The sequence below is a fragment of the Charadrius vociferus genome, unplaced genomic scaffold, assembly GCF_000708025.1.
Source record: "Charadrius vociferus isolate BGI_N301 unplaced genomic scaffold, ASM70802v2 scaffold356, whole genome shotgun sequence".
NCBI lineage: Eukaryota > Metazoa > Chordata > Aves > Charadriiformes > Charadriidae > Charadrius > Charadrius vociferus.
Genome location: NW_009648717.1, coordinates 2,002,990 through 2,020,207, shown reverse-complemented (window position 1 = coordinate 2,020,207; position 17,218 = coordinate 2,002,990). Strand labels below are relative to the sequence as shown.

The 17,218-nt window shown below is 39.6% G+C and overlaps 1 protein-coding gene across 1 annotated transcript in view; it reads left to right on the top strand.

Annotated features, from left to right (window-relative positions):
• The window catches only part of USP3 (ubiquitin specific peptidase 3), a 34,036-nt gene extending 17,796 nt beyond the window's left edge, over positions 1-16,240 (top strand). Inside the window, exons 4-15 of the mRNA XM_009886689.1 lie at positions 254-337; positions 2,010-2,091; positions 4,639-4,721; positions 5,617-5,730; positions 6,468-6,581; positions 9,979-10,125; positions 12,138-12,244; positions 12,409-12,489; positions 13,402-13,520; positions 13,682-13,795; positions 13,911-13,978; positions 15,433-16,240. Of these exons, the coding sequence (XP_009884991.1) occupies positions 254-337; positions 2,010-2,091; positions 4,639-4,721; positions 5,617-5,730; positions 6,468-6,581; positions 9,979-10,125; positions 12,138-12,244; positions 12,409-12,489; positions 13,402-13,520; positions 13,682-13,795; positions 13,911-13,978; positions 15,433-15,598 (1,279 nt within the window). The 3' untranslated portion in view covers positions 15,599-16,240. The remainder of the gene's footprint in view (positions 1-253; positions 338-2,009; positions 2,092-4,638; positions 4,722-5,616; positions 5,731-6,467; positions 6,582-9,978; positions 10,126-12,137; positions 12,245-12,408; positions 12,490-13,401; positions 13,521-13,681; positions 13,796-13,910; positions 13,979-15,432) is intronic.
• The last annotated feature ends 978 nt before the right edge of the window (positions 16,241-17,218 follow it).

The following is a 17,218-nucleotide window of genomic DNA, read 5'->3' as shown; positions in this document are numbered from 1 at the left end:
TCATGCTTCTGATTTCCAGTAAAGAACTGATCTAGAAGGAAAAACGTGTAATAAGACACTGCCTGTGCTTTCTCTTGCTATAGGGTAGTTCTCGGAGGGAACCAAGCTCTGTGTGTAGGTGTTGTGCTCCCCTGTTCCCCTTGTAATTTTCCACTGAATTGCTTCAGTGCTTCCCGCGCTTAGGCTTGCATGACTGTTTTGTAGCACTTCATTGAAATCCTTTGCACATTCTGATAAATGGTTTTTCTTGCAGTTATCGCTGTGATGATTTTGTAGTCAATGATACCAAGCTGGGCCTGGTACAGAAGGTCAGAGAGCACCTACAGAACTTGGAAAAGTGAGTAGTTTGTTTACATCCAGACTGCTTTGGGTGCGCTTGTAATATTGCATCATTTAAGTGTTATTGCTGTTTTATATGTGTATACATATTTAATATGTATATTTTTGTCCTCCTATGTGTGTGATAACTGTGTATGTTTAAATATCCTTTTCATCACTGAGATGTAGAGGTGCAGAACGAATGGATTTGGCTGATCCGGTATGTTTTGTTTCTTACACTGTGAATCTCATAGAAGCAGCATATGGTGATACAGGAATTTAGATATCGATTAACTTTCTTGCTACCTAGCCAATAATCGCTGTCTCTTTCTGAATAAACTGGAAAGAATTTCCAGAACAGAATCGTAGTTTTTTCAAAACCAGGATAAGTTTCTGGAGCAGAGAGACTGAAGCGAAAATGCAGGTAGTACTCTTCATATTAATTACGTAGTTTGGTTTCCAAAGGAAAAGATTGAGAAGGTTTACAAACTTGGAACTGTACAGGAGACGTGTTTTTCCTCTGCCTTTATCTGGCACTGTTCCAGTGAAAAGCAGGCATTACGATCGTTCTGATGCAGATGCTGTGCCCAGTGCTAGATAGCAAATAGTCTTTTCACAGTTGGCTTGGAAGTCTTCTATAATACTAAACAGAAGTAAGTGTGCTTACAGTGCTTCCAAATACTTTTGAATGCCCCAGAGTTCCAGTAGAACTCCTGCTAAGAAATTGCTATGATCTGGGAAAGTCTCTGGATCCTCCCCAAGTTAAGTGTGTCACTTACTCTGTTGGTAATATTAACATTTTCATTATTTTCCATTCTCTTTTTGATGGACTTCTCAGGTATGTAATGGGATGTAAAGATGTTTAAGCACAATGAGAAGTGCACATTAGTATTTTGGAAGTGTCCAGGAGATCCTCTTTGGGAGGTAAATGATACCGTGGAGGATTCCATTGGGTGTAATGACAGTTTTTGAATATTTGGAGGAGTTACTAATTAAATAATACTACTACTAATAATAATAAATAAAAATAACCAAACCAAACCTAAAATCTGGAACAAGTTTTGATTTTGCTATTAGATTAGAGAGAAGTCATAAACTGGTAAAATTGAGGGGCCAGTAAGTTTGAGTGATGTGGAAAATAACTAATTGTTCTTGAAACTTTGTATTAGTATTACACAAACGTTACAACCTCATGTATTTGTATGTAAGAGAAGTCAGCTATAATACATACGTGCTAGTGCTCAAGATATTTTTGATTTTTTTGTAACTTTACCCTGTGCTGATTTTTTGAAGTTGTCTTTCTAGAGGCTGAGATGATTCTTCTGATGGAAGTATTTTAGGGAAAATTCTGTATTAAGTATTCCTTTGAATAAGGAAAAAGATCAATATTTTTAGGTGAAAAGTAGCATACTAATAAGACTAGTCTTCAGCACATATACTGTAGCATGCCTAAGTTAATGCAGTTAACTTGGACATTAATGTTGAAAATAGGATGTGCGTCTGTACTCTGAGGGACATACAGTTAAGACTATGAAAAGCATACGTTGCAATCAGGAAGCTCTTTGCTGTCTTAATGACAATTGATGGCAGATGTAATCACCATGTTAAACATTAGGATGATAATCTGTTGTCCATTTCACACCATACTGTGTTTTTATAGTAAGTAACCTCTTCTAATTACTTTCCAACAGTTCAGCCTTTACATCAGACAGACATAGGAAAAGAAAACTATTGGAAAACTCATCTCTGAACAGCAAGTTATTAAAAGTAAATGTAAGTATGACAGATTCGGTAATCTACTGGGGCTTGTAGGTGGCCTAGACTTGAAATAGTTTCAATCAGTTACCCAAATTCTGCTTGGTGCACTTTGTCTTTCTCATCTCCTGACCACACACCTAGAGGAGCCCCTTTTCTCAAAAGAGCATTTGATATTCTGCTGCATTTCTGTTGACCTAGACTTTCGAGCTTCCCTGTGCTTCAGAAGGGTTTCATGCCAAGATGGAGCTTCAGGGCAGCTTGAGCTTGGTGGGATCAGAGGAATCGGAAGGTGCTAGTACCTATTGGGATTAAAATAAGGCTAGACATAAGACTTCTCTTTTCTGAGCAGACAAGGGCTTTTTGTCTCTCAGGTGCACTGTCTTTTTCTAGGGGAATAAGAGAGTAATTGCTAAGAAAAAGTAAAAAAAATTAACAAGTTTCTAGAAAAGCTTATTAAAACTTGCTTTCAAAAGGAACTGTGGGCTATTCTGAAAGCTTTTGTCACTCTTCATTTGTCATCTGCCTGCTTTTTTAACCTCACATCTGCAGAATAGCACCCAGGAGAGGCAGATCCAGCCCTTGCTAGATATCGGAAGGGCTACATAGTTTCTTCCAGACAAAGAGTGCCACAAACCTAATGTCTCTGTTTTCTACAGTTTGGGTTGAAGGAGTTTCTAATCTTCATAATTTCTCCCGGATTTTAGGCAGGGAGAGGGGAGATAGTGACCCAGCTGTATGCAACTGCTTCATTTTTCCCCTTGGCCAGAAGGGGCGGTAGGGCAGAGCTGTTCCTCCATGGCCCCAGGGACTGCAGGATAGCAATGTAGTCAAAGGGAGCTGAAGCAATAGCTGTCTTCAGCTATGAGGAACAATCACCTGATTACAAAGAGAAGTAGTTCTTGAGAGGAGTATGAATGGAAATAAGAGGGTGGGGTGGGAGCAAAGCAGTCAGTTGCTGTTTTGCAAAGTCTGTCGGGGTTTGGTTACTTTAAAAATGCACTACCTACAGCCGATTCAGGATCCTCCGAATATGCTGTGTATGCTCCCTGTACTGTCCCAACCTTGAGGGTGATTGAGGAAGCTTGGGAGAAACAGTGTTTTTTTGGTTTTTTTTTGCTATGGCAACACACAGCATCATTGTCTGGAAGACTGAAAGCCAGAACGAAAATTCTAGGCAACATTTAGAATTAGAAAGCATTAACTTAATATGCTGCTCTTACTCTTCTTAGTCTGTGATGTTTTCTCAGTTTTATTAATTTATTAATACTTGAATATTGCCCGTGGCAACAGGTGATCTTTTTATTGTTGGCACATTGAATCCTTATCTAGAAAAGACAGGGCACTGCCGTTTGCATTGATACACTGCTGTCTCACCCCGGGCAAGAGTGAGAAAAGAATACGCTAAAGACACTGTGGTGATGTACTTGAAAGTTTTCTCACTTTAGTGGAAAGCAGGTCTCTCTTGAAACAATTCTTACTGAAATGGCAAATTGCTTATGTAAATAATACTTTTTTTTTTTTTAACAACATATACACAAATATCCTGCTGTCATTAGTTCTTTACCAGAGATGATGATTGTGGTAGATTTGGGGAGGAAAAAAAGGTTTTATTGGAACACTTTGAATACATATTTTGTAACCTGGATTTGCATGCAGTCTTTGGTGTCAAGTTAAATGTTCATTTTGAGATATTACTACTAAAAGATAGTATAGCTTTTAAATTCAGTCAGAACAATGAAGAATGCCCAAAAATTTGATGAACTTTCAATGTGATTTTTTGTATGGAATGGACACAATGGAATGTGTCCAAGTGTTGCAGAGTCTAGAAATCATAAATGCAACACTGTCCACGTTTCTCTTCCCTCTCCTCCCAGCCTACCATGAAGACTATTTGGCAAAAAGTTAGCTCATAGCTCTAACCTGTTAAAACTCCTTGACTGTAAATGGTATATATTTTGCTTCTCTTCATTCAACACATTGCTTTTTCTTTGCACAGTTTAACTTAAATAAATGCTGTTTTCTATCCTTCAAAATCCTTCCTGGCTACCATAAAACCCCAGCAAGACAGCAGGCTAGTGCTGGTGATTTAAAAACAACCTGCAGGCTGCCACACTGTGCATATTAGACATGGGACTAAATGGATAAGGATTGGTATTTTGATTTTTTTCTTTTTTTTTTAAAGGCACTTCAGGGAAATTGCTGTCCAGTTCTCACTGAACATTTTTGGAGTGTGACTATTTAACATATATACATACAAATACTTTGCAATAGAAACCTGTGTTTAACTCTGTGTTGTCCTATTCTAGATTTATTTGCACAGGGAAAAGATGTAGTATAGTTTTCTGTTGACAGGAATGAATAAGAAACAGGTTTCGTGTCAAGATGGAGCTTCAAGGCAGTTTGAGCTGGTGAGGTAGTTGCTTTGGCTTTGAAACTGCACTTTTCAAACAGTGTAGTTTATTATTGGTTAAATCTATGCTGATAAAACAGTAACAGCTCTGTGGGGAGAAAGTCGGGGAGCAATGATAAGTCTTTCTTTAACTTAACCGTTCTCATTTCCAGGGAAGCACCACTGCCCTTTGTGCCACAGGCCTTCGGAACCTGGGGAATACGTGTTTCATGAATGCAATCCTTCAGTCGCTCAGGTACCTCCGAAGCTTTCCCCACACCTCTGTGAGAGTATTTGTGTGCTGTAGCATTAGGGAAAGGGAATTACCACTGTACAAAAGTGCCCCTGGATTTGCAGGAGTGGGTGCATATAGGTACCATAAAGTTGTTTCGCAGTGTGAGGGACTTGCTGTGAAGCAGTGTTCCAGAGGAAGCCTGCCGTATCCTCAGCAGAAAAGGAGACTGTCCTTTCATTGCCGAGGCTGCTGAAACATGTCGATGCTTGTGGTCGCTGTGAAAGCAGAGACGGCACTTTGAGGGATGTGACCTCATTGACGTGGGTAGGAGAACAGTTTCTGCAGTGCTGAGATGTTAGACCCCATTTCATTGCTGCCAAGACCCCCGCTGCTCTGTAATTGTCCTTTTGCATTTCCTGCCTCACTGGGAGACTCCTGAGTCGGGCTATATAGCAAGACTAATTGGTCTCCATTTTCTTCTCCATCATTCAGGGCTCACTGGCACGAGTTGAGGGAGTTGAGGCACATGCTTCTTATGTTCCATTACTGGGACCTGTGGTAGCAGAGGTTAGAATTGATAGGTGGCAATAGACGTGGAGTTAACCTACTCAGCAGATGCAGCCTGGTTTGTTAGGAAATGCCTTCTGATGCTTCCATGTGTCATGGTATCTCTTAGTCAAAGTAGAGCCAAAATATAATTGTTTCAGGTAGTCGGGATGATACAGATCTGCTCAGTCGTTTACAGAAGATGAGTATTTGCTACAGTATTTCTTGTATCTTGAACTGTTCGTGATTGTCATCCTCTACCACTGCCTGAAATTGTACTTATGCATTTCAAAGAACAGGCTCCAGTATACATAATATTCTTTCTTCTCTGCCCTTTAAGGATTTCATTCCTTTTTTCCTTTTTCCATAGTAACATTCAACAGTTTTGCTGTTACTTCAAAGAGTTGCCTGCTGTGGAGCTGAGGAACGGGAAGACAGCAGGCAGGCGAACTTACCATACCAGGAGCCAGGGGGATAACAACGTGTAAGCTGCATGTTCCTTGTTGGCACTGAACTTTACAGAAAACAGCAAATGCTTGGGTAGTACAGCCGCTATATGCTTTTAGTGTTGCAGAATCACAGAAAAATGATTCATGGGGTGACAGAGTCATAGAAAAATAATTGACTACATAGAAAGAAAAACCTTGTATCCTTGTATCACTTTCAGTTTGCTTATGTAGGTCTGGTGCTGCAGGGGGAAGCAGTCAGATACATCAGAAAGCACTGGAGTGTAACTGCATTTAAAGTAAGGTTAAAAAGTGCTAGTTACATGTACTCCAGATATTACCTTACTCAATTACAGCTAAAATAGGGTCATGGGGATGTGTCTGCAAGTGAACATACTACAAAAAAAACCCAAACCCAAACCCCAAAACACCACTCAACCAAAAAAACCCAGAGTAAGCAATTCACAATCTGTAGCTTGTTTGAACAAGTGTTAAAGGGATGATGGTAGCAGAGTCTACAGTAAAATGGCAAAAAGTGGATAGATTTCCAGGTGAATCCTCAACATCTGAAATGTAATTTTCCGAACCTGTGTCTCTCTGCAGCATTATGGGTAGAATTTTGGAAATCAAATCTTTCAAGTACTGGAAAGGATATTTACCCGATCCTTACAATCTTAACCAAAGTAATGTCTGATATTAGTACCATTGAGCTAGTAAACCTATAAGGTTTATAACACAAACCCATATTAATCACCAGCTTTTACTTTCTTTTCAGTTCATTGGTGGAAGAATTCAGAAAGACACTCTGTGCTTTATGGCAAGGAAGCCAAACTGCATTTAGTCCAGAGTCTTTATTTTACGTTGTTTGGAAAATCATGCCAAATTTTAGGTAAGTTTTGTAGAATAAGAACAATATTCTTGATTGCAACCTTGTATTGCTAGTGCCCTACACTAAAATTTGCTGACTCTGCGGGAGGCACTATATGCAGCTTTCCCATATGCCCACAAATATGCTGTGAAAAGGATCTTCACTTTGATTGACAGTTTTGTGTTCACCGGTAGTGCTTTTGTTTTCCCCTGCCCTTCTACCTCATGCTGCATGTAGCAGTGTCGGAGAGGACAAACATCTCAAATAGTAAAATAGTAGTAGTAGTTGTACCTTTGAGCCAGTGCTCCAAAGGGCAGAAGAATCAAGATAATGACTGGTAGGTAAGTGCCAAGGGCATGGCATTGACAGAAGCCAAGCTTGGCTGCAATAAGAAAGTGATGTAGTCAGATTAAAAAAGATAGATACAGCACCTACAGGCCTAAATGCAAACATACTGGCTGAAACTTCCTTGATTCTCTCAGAACACTGTAGTCACCAGTTGGACATGAAATAAGGGCTGTAAGAAAAAATCTTGTCTGTAACAGGCATTTTGTGCCCATACTGACAAAAAAGACGATAAAAAGAAAGAGAAGGTTACCCGAGTAAATCAAAGTATCGTTCCTCTCCAAGGTCTCCCTGTCCTGGCCACTGAACCTCTTTCAGAGGAGCACTGAAACCTGTTAGGATATATTGTGATGAAGGTAAGTTGCTCCATGTTCTCAGGTAGTAAAGATGTTCTGTTACCTGTTACATCTCCAGCAGTGCTGAAAAGATGCTGTGAACACATCTGCTCAACGAGTAACCCGAGTAACACAAATCCATTTATTCTATTCTTCACACTGCCAAATATGTTTCACTTGGCTTATGAGAATCAAGGAAGTTTAATACCAGTAGTTGCAAGCAGTGACTGAAACACTATAGGCAAACGAACATCATCGATGAAGTCCTTGACCAGTTTCCCTATTACAGCCTTCACTATAATTCTTGTTAGACTAAGTGAGAAACCAGTTCATTAAAGTTTCTCAAGCAAATTTTCAGCACTGTGGGTTCTATCACAGCTTTTAAAAGAAAAAGTGCTGTTTGTGGGTTTCTCCCCCTCCCCTTTTTATTCCCAGTTAGCAGGGAACGCGTCCATGATTAATTAAACAGTGCATCATCCATATCATGATCTTCTTAAAGATCTTTATCTTACTCTTTTCAACAAATCCAAAAAAACCTTTCATGTGTAATTAACATATTTGCATGCAAGTATAAACACATGCACCAGGAGCACAACCAACAACGTGGAATGATTCCAAAGGTTATTTCATGAAATTTGTTGCAGAGCAAGGTTGCCATATACTTCAGAGCTCTTTTGTGAGGAATATTGAAAAGGTGTCTGAAGCAAAGACTTTCCATAAATTTCAACTTCAGCTGTTTATTATGATTGCCTATATGTTTATTAAATTGAAGATATCTGTATTCAGTAAATGAAGCAAATCCTGTGTTATTTCACCAAGTTCAAGATTAACCTACAGTGGGCTCAATTAACATGCAGCTTTGAAGCTGAGTTCTGGTTTACTACCTTATTTCATAGTAATGTATAATTCTTTTGCAACTTTGGGAGCATAAGTCCTATTTTTGGCCGTACAGGACTGGCCTGCTGAAGTACAGCAGTACTTCTGTGTGCCAGTTCTTCTGTTGTAAAAGGTAGGTAGTGCTGCTGATGTTTTTCAGGGTGCCGCAAGGTTTACATACGAACTCAATGATTTCTTTCAAAGTTGCTAGTTTGGAAGAAAGCATACTATAATTCTACAAAATGAAAAGATTTTATTTCATTTTTATTTTATTACCTCCTAGCAATACTTTTGTAGGACATGCCTGTGTTCTTCACTAAGCACATCAGCCTCATGTTGCACACTTCTGTTGCACTGGATCTGTTCTTGTTTCTCTCCAGCTCTGGGTACTGTGCCATGAGTCTTACAGCCATTTTCCCTCCCCTGAGCAGTAGCATAAAAAACATCTCTTGTTGATCCCTCCCAGACGTTCCTGTGTGACAGTTACTGCCAATACTTCTGCGGAATAGCGAGAGGGAAGAGGGGTGGGGAAGCATGATAAAGCAGCTTAAAAGAATGGACAAGAGGAAGAAAAGAAGCCAACCCTACTATGTAGGGATTTTTGTAACTAGGCCTACGAAGGCTTGCACATAATTATGTCAGTGTTGCACAAAGCTTTCACTGTTTCACTGTGTGTGCTTTCATCAGTATACATCTTATGGCAAACGAATAGCAGTTATTTGTTAAATATGGTGCATGATTTAGCTTAAATAACTTCAAAGGCATATTTTACCCTCATGGCTTCTCTGTTCCCTTTGATTAGGTTTGTTAGTGGTGAAATACTAATGGTGACTCTTTGAGCAGCATGGCTGCTGATGGCATGGCACATCTGAGACTGGAGCTCTGTCCTACCAAATCCAAATGCTCCAGAGATGCTCTGGATACCCCACCATTACCTCCCGCTCCCAACAAATGGTGTGTGGGTTATGCAGGGGAGGTGTGCAATTCTGAGCATGGCTATAGATCTCACCATAGAAGAGGAAAATCTCTCTTTGATCCTTATTATTTCAGTCTTCATATTGTTGCGCAAAGATGTGTGAGGAACAAACCCAAAGATTAAATTCCTGACTTTACTGGGGAGGGGAACAAACAGGCAAGCAAACACCTGGGACGGCCAAAGTGAGTGGGAGCAGTGGCTGAATGAAAACCGCTGAGAAATACTGACTCCGAATCCCACGGAAACAACACATTTTGTGGTGTCTTTCTTTTGAATCTTAGCAGGTTCGAGATGTCAAGACACTGACTGTAATTTACAGTAGCTTCAAAGCAGGGATGAATAGCGTGCTGCCTGAATCTGATTCGAAACAATTCTGTGGAGGTACTAATCAAATATAGTCAATAACAAAGAAAAAAGAGACATGCTTTCCCGAGTGAGGGGAAGTCACCGCAACTATTGTGTATTTTTAATTACCATGTGTATGAGTCCTAGGATGTTACTAGCACAGACTGAGCGTGGTGAGGCAAATTAACGTTAACCCAATACCTGAGCAAATGTTATGTCTGTGCTGCTCCCTGTTTTCTAAAATGTCTCTTTGTATCTAAAATGTGTATTCTTTAATGTTTCTCCATCCTCAAAAGAGATGCGCAGAGAGGGAGCAAGCTGTGATGGACCAAAAATCACTTACTTTGTCTAGATATAGCTGTACGTTTCCAAAGGCAGCTTGGATAACTTTTTTGCACAAAATATGTATGTCTCTGTAAAGTCTGCTTAGTACTTTCAAACGAGCAAAGGTTCTTTCATGTGACCCTGGTGCTCTCTGTGTGTCGGCACTAAAGCAACCTGTATATTTGGTGATTGTGGTGGTGTTTCCTTTTCTCTCAAGGGGATACCAGCAACAGGATGCCCACGAGTTCATGCGTTACCTTTTGGACCATCTACATCTGGAACTCCAGGGTGGCTTCAATGGTGTTTCACGTTCAGTAATTTTGCAAGAAAATTCTAGTCTGTCTGCAAGCAACAAATGCTGCATGTAAGAAGTCTTTTTTTAATTTTATCAAAGTCTTAATGCCTTTGTATGGGTCTGTGTGTGGTGGATCTGAAATTTCAAATTCATGGTTCCTTGTTTAAGTAAGTTCTCTTTAGTGCCTCCGATGTTACGAATTACAAAGCTGCAGGTTATAAAGGACTAGCATCCCATTGGATGTGCTTCCTTTGAAAAGGATCAGCAATTTTCGTAGGTGTGAGGGAGCATACGTGCTGAGTTGTAAATGCTTAAAATTCATTAGTCTTTCAGAAATAAAAAGAACGAACTTTATTTTCTATTCTATACCCATAGAGAATTCTTTGTTCAGACAATCTCGTTGTCTTACGGTGACAGATGGCCTGAATAGTACAGGAGCAAGAAAGATGGCCAAGTATGCGTAGGTTTAAATTGTCAGCAGACTTCCCGGATTAACCAGTGAGCAGTGCAGTTACAGTTTGAAGTCAATTTCCCTTTTTTTTTTCCCTACAGATGGTCTTGCTATATTTGCATATCACTTGACACAGTTAAAGCTCTTGCTTTTTTCCCTGGTAATTTTGATTTCATGTTATTGTGTGTCTCAAAACTGAGATAATCCACGTGTTTCACTCCTCTTTCTGTGCTTCTCAAACTACTGTTGTTTCTGAATTCTGTCCCAGGTGTGTTTTCTCTCAGACTGAAACTGTCACAGGGAGAAAACATTTTAATTTGCTTCAGGAAGGAATGTTAAGTCAGTTTAGTCTGTGCATTTGGTCCCTAAGTCCTTGGGTTCCCTACATAAGAGCTGAGTGAGTTGTCCCTTCCTGTACCAACTAGGACAGAGTAAGCAGGTTTGAGAGATGCAGGATTTTATAGACAGCTGATTAGGGAAAGCCTAGAGTTCGGACTGTGCTCTTTACCACATTTATGTTGCTTTGCTGATGCTTAAAAATCCCACAAAAGAATCCCAAAATGTTCTTAGAATTGAAGTGTATTTGAAAACTAAACCAATTTTGTTTTGTCAACACTTTGAATGTCAAAACTGAAGGGGAATTTAAACTTTGTTCACCTGTCTACTGTAAATTTGTCTTGAGAGTGGCTGTTGAAATGCATGGTGAGGTGGAGAGAGCTGCCTTCTGTCAAGGGTAAATTAAGGTCGCATACACCTAAATGCCTACAGTAAAGTAATACATGTTCTGTGAATGCCCCTTTCTTGAGTGCCAGTTTGTTTGGGTAGCCATTTCCTTCTGCTCAATAAGAAGCGTTCAAAATAACTTTAAAGATGGAGGTGGAGTGCAGATGAAAAACACGCAGGTTTCTGCAGGCATGTGGTGTGAGATCTGCAAGCACAAACTAGCAAGTTTAGAAGTTGTAGAGTAATGTAACTTTAAAAATATTTTGGTTTGGTCTTTTTTTTTTCTTTTTTTTTTTTTTTAATTGGACTGTGAGACATAAGTCTTTTACAGAATCTGCTAAAAAGGTTGAGAGAGTAATGAAAGCACAGAGAATGATAATGCATATTGTTTATCATGTCAATGCAACTTAAGCTGTCTTTGGAAGTGAAGTGCAGAAATATGCTTTAAAAAGTCAAAGTTACTTGTAACAAAGGGTACAGAATTAAAACAAAAAATATGCTCGACCTGACTACGAAGGAAGAATTTTTGTTTTGGAAACAGCCTAAATTACAGGGTTAAAATACTGTACCTGGTGAGCATCAGCTCTGCGCTATAGAAATGCAATCAACCAGAATACTTTCCACACTGAAGTTTTGAGCATCTGCTTAGAGCATACGCACTTCACGCTTTCTTCAGGTACAAGATAAAGCAGAAGTATTATAGCAGCTAAATACTTGCACTGTACAGTTCTGGGGCGAATGGGTGAATGAAATGCCCGGTGGATGAACTTGAGCTCTGTTAGTTACACATGGACAAAACTGCTCTGCCTAGTAGAGGGTAGTTGTAAGCAGAAAACTTGTAACAGGTATTGAAAATTTAAGCTGAGACATTCTGACTGACTTCACTTCTCTGATGTGGTTTGTCTAGAAATGGAGCATCTACTGTTGTCACAGCGATTTTTGGAGGCATTCTTCAAAATGAAGTCAACTGCCTAATATGTGGGACTGAATCTAGAAAGTTTGACCCATTCCTAGGTAAGGTGCCTCTTGCTTTCAAAATACCAGGTGACCTAAGGCAGAAAAATAAATCTGAAGCTTGATAAATTTAGACGTCACATGACTGAACCAGAGTTTTAGCCTGAAAAGATTAGGCATTTTTTATTCAGCCCTAATTTTTTTTTTAATCTTTGTTTTTCCAGACCTTTCGCTAGATATTCCAAGTCAGTTCAGAAATAAACGTACTAAAAATCAAGAAAATGGACCAATGTGCACACTACGAGGTAAGAGTGCTTGGATAGAGTATATACTCTTCAGAGTATCTATTTCAGAGGAGCCAGGCTTTGACCTAGGGTGTAACTTGGTGCCACGTGCTATCTAATTTAATGAAATTCTGTGGTAGAAGAAGGTGCCAGAATAGTTTTCCATACAGGTTTTACCCCAGGCACTGTGTATTGACATACTACTATGATAAACTGGAGCTGAGAAGTGCTTCAGGAGGTGAGCTAGGAGGTCAGAGGTTTTTCTTTGTGGTCAGAGTATTTCTAATATATTCCAGTTTTTCCAACCAGCATTTATCTGCAGTGTTGCTTACTGGCATGTGCTAAGGCTCTGTGCTTAGAAGCGTGCGCCCCTTGTGCGCAGTAAGGGTAACTCTGGGGTGTTCTGCTTTGTAAACAAAATAAATAAATACAATCCTGCAAAGCTGGGCACTAGTGCTGTTATTGACCTTGTTGTAAAGGATATTAATTTGTACAGATTTGTGAATATATTTGCTGCAGATTGTGAAATATTAATCAAACCCCATTATTTTCTCTGTTCACTTTGTACCTTAAAAGTTGAACGTTCTTTGTTAAAAAGTCATTTGGTTTCATTTGGAAATAGTTGTGCTGAACATTGGATGGAATCTTGTTTGAAAGATGGAGATTTCGTGAATGCCTTTTTTTCTCTTGAACTGCTTATAGCTACGTTTTAAGGAACAGGGAATGCTGCATGTTACAACGTATTACTATACAAAACCACATTATTACACAGCTTTTTGTTGCATAGATATATATAATAACTGCAGTAGATATGCACAATTCTCTATAGTGCTGTATTTGCTGTATTTCATGTTACAAAAATCACTTGATGTCATCTTGAATCAGGTTTCTTTGTGTGGGTGTTTTGGTTTTTGCATCTTGTTCTTTTTTTAGATTGTCTTCGCAGTTTTACAGACCTGGAAGAACTTGATGAGACAGAGCTGTATATGTGTCACAAATGCAAAAAGAAACAGAAGTCCACCAAAAAATTCTGGATTCAGAAACTACCAAAGGTAGGTTTGTATAAGTGTGAAACGTAACAGTGTGACAATTTGTCAAAGGAAAAACGATTCGAACGTTGCACCTCACTCTCCCATAGGCTATTGCAGCTGTCAAGCACTAAGTTCAACCTCTTCCTCTAATGCATCCTTTTTTCTTTTTTTAAATCCTGTAGGTGCTATGCTTACACTTGAAACGATTTCACTGGACAGCATATCTGAGAAACAAGGTTGATACATATGTTGAGTTTCCCTTACGAGGCCTAGACATGAAATGCTACTTGTTAGAGGTATGAAGACTCACTGATACCTTCTGTAGAAAGTTGTTTCACAACATATGTCTTTATTACAAACTATAGTAGATGCTACTGGGATCTGAAGAGTTTTCTGTCTTTTTAACCACAGCCTGAGAACAGTGGCCCAGAAAGCTGCCTGTATGACCTTGCGGCTGTTGTTGTGCATCATGGTTCAGGGTGAGTACATGGAGTAAGCCTGCTTCTTGGCAGAGACCTTCTCCCCGCTGAAGTACGTGCAGAGTTAGTTAGAGTTTTTCCGTCCCTGGCGAATGCCTGTCTTTTTATGAATTACTACTAGTAACCAGTAAACTTACGTGGAACTAAGCTGAATTCACTTCAGACAGATCTATACCGCTATTCCCGTGAATGCCCACTGGCAGTCTTTGGGGGTAATGACTAGAAGTGTGAGACAGACCGAAGATATCCCAGTTCCTCTAGGACTGGAAAGCCCTAAACCAACAGAGTGAATCAAGAGGCCTTCCAGAAGTTAAGGCCTCATTTTGAAATTCTTAGTACAAAGCAGAAATATTTTTTCTTCTTTTATTCACTTTGAAAGGCGCATGTGCACTTACGCTGAAAGAGTGTGCGTGCATGTTTGGAACAACTGTAGACTTAAGATTGGCACAGTGAAAGCAATTATCCTGTATTCACCTTCTCTCCTACAGGAGTGAACTTCAAAGTGCATGCTAATGGGCGTGCCACCAGGCTGGCTAGTGTTCACAGTTTGAAGGAAAGGTGCTGGGTGTGTTTTGTTTGCCCCCCGCCCCCCCTTCCCAGCCCTTGAGAGATCTGTTGAGAGTAACAGTAGGGAAAAAACAACTGTTTATCCTGAGAGATATGTGTTCTTGTTGTTTAGGCAACCACTCTATGGGCGTGAGCCGTGAAAAGAGTTTTCTTAAAGAAACTAAACCCTAATTCATCAAAAACTTGCCAACACCTGAATTAAAGATACAAAACAGAAGTTCTTTCTAGAAAGCCCTCTTTTTGCTTTCTCTAGAGGAATGGTCTGGCAAGTGAAAACAGGCCTTATCTTGGGGTGGCAGAGTAATGAAAATGGATGGGTTTGTAGTTCTGGTATGTTAGATTCAAGAAATATGGGTCCAAGACATAGATCTGTTTAAGATGAACTTGAAAAATTTTCTTCTTGCTATTCTGGGATTAGTTTTGCTATGAGTGGTTTTGATTATATTTAGACAACGTGAGTCTCTCTAAGACATAAACGGGGAAGATTTCTGAAAAAAGAGCCTAGAGAAATTTTTATAGCTAATGCTTGAATAATAACAGATTATGGGCTTGATTTTTATGTAGGCAAACATGGAAGGTCAGTGTTTAAGGAAACGTTGCTTGCACAAAAACTATGGGATGCTAATAAGTTCATATAAACACCCCCCCCTTTCAACTCATCCTAGTAAGTGATTATTTTACTTAACATAAAACTTTACTTTGGAGAACTTTTGAGCCCCACAGATTAAGAAGGGCTGGATCTTACCAACTGCTGTGGAGGGCTGTCAGTTCCTTTCTGCCTGTGGTCCCTGGAAGTCTCTTAGCCCTAACAGAAAATGCATCAGAGAATGAGGTGGTCTGTCTCCTTCTGATTGTCCTTTCTTTCCCCGCCTCCCCCCTGCTGACAGCGTTGGCTCTGGACATTACACCGCATACGCAGCTCATGAAGGCCGTTGGTTCCATTTCAACGACAGTACTGTAACTTTGACTGACGAGGAGACTGTGGTAAAGGCCAAGGCCTACATCCTCTTCTACGTGGAACGGCAAGCCAAATCTGGATCAGATAAACTTTAATACCTCCTTTTAATTCTCACTTATCAAGTCCACCGGACAAAACATTTCCATTTTTCCATAAATACTTGATCCAAGACTATTAATTTCATTGTGCACTTTCAATTTCCTCTTGTGGGTTTTAGTTTTGTTGTGTCAATGGTAGCATTTGACTTACTGAACTTGGACACAAACTAACTTTTTTTTTAGTTATACCAGAAAACCTCAGCAGATTTTGATTTGCTGCTTTAGTTGTGATAACTCAATTTTTATATATATAGTTTCATGAAATACTTAGTTATTTGACTTTTTTATATTAATGTTTTCAGTTCTCACTTTCTAAAGGCACATTTACATCCGAGAAGCTTTCTATCCTCCTTACAAGCAAGATAAATGTGCTTCTGATTATGAAGAGCAATACAACTTCATGCTGTTCTCACAGCTGTTATGTAGATATGATTTAATCTCTTTAAATCAAAGAATTGTTTGCACGTGCTATTTTCCCTCGTGCAAGAAACTAAACAGTGACCTCTGAACAATCATTTTTTGTCTGCAGAAGAGAGGAGATGTGGCATCATTAAATAGACCAGGTAATTGCTGCTATATCGGTGTGTATTCAGGCTGCTGACTTTCAGGAATCATTGTAAATAAACAGTTGGTTCAATTGTATCTATACTGCAGTTTAATTCAAGTATTCCTTACATATGCTCTGCCCTCCCCCCCCCCTTCAAATTTAAAAAAATTATCTTAAATATATACATGTCCAAATTGTATTGAGATCTATGTTTTTTCAACCGAACCTGAATTGCCTTCAACATCTCTTGGTTTAGACTGTCAGCCTGAAATTTGATCATAAACACTTGCTTGAAAACTTGGAGACTTCCTCGCAGTGGGACTCCAACCCTCCTTCTTGGTGGCAACTGGGAGTACAGCCCCAAAGTTTGGGGTTTGTGAGAACAGTCTTAGGTCTAAATATAGCTCCTGTCCACTAAATGCCTGCCTTTCCCTTAAAACCAAAAGGAAGCGTATGGTGCTCCAGATGCTTTGCGTGACAATTGTTTTACCAGTTCAAACGCAAACTAAAGGGAGATGCTGGGTTTCACAGCACAGCAGTGCCTGACAGATGATGAGCCGAGACTGCTTGTTGTCTGGAGCAGACTCAGGTAGCTGCGGTATTTACGCATTAGCCCAGTGTGCGATCTTTATTTACAGTCTCCAGACAAACACTGGAAGCACGATACAATTTCTAAAACTTGGCTATGTAATGGAGAAAGACTTCTGTTTAAAAACCCCCTGAATTGTAGCTGTACTGCCATTCTGGAGAGTGGAAGTCAGCCAGCAAGATTTTAAAAAGGTAGACAGGGAATCCAGTATTGTAAAAGCCAGGAGTCCCCAAAACCCCTAAAATTTGACAAATGCTTCATTTCAGCTCTCTTCCCCCAGACCCATCCTTTATAGCTAGCCCCTGTGTGCCCAGCAACGAACTGGACGCTCCTAAAATCTCAAAACTATAGTGGTAAGAGTAGAATTTACTTAATCTAGAGTCACACAATCAAACAGCACCTTTTAGTTGTGATAACAGTAAAATATAGTAGTCCGAAAATACTCAAGAACTCAAGTAAAATGATTACCCTTTTTTGTTAT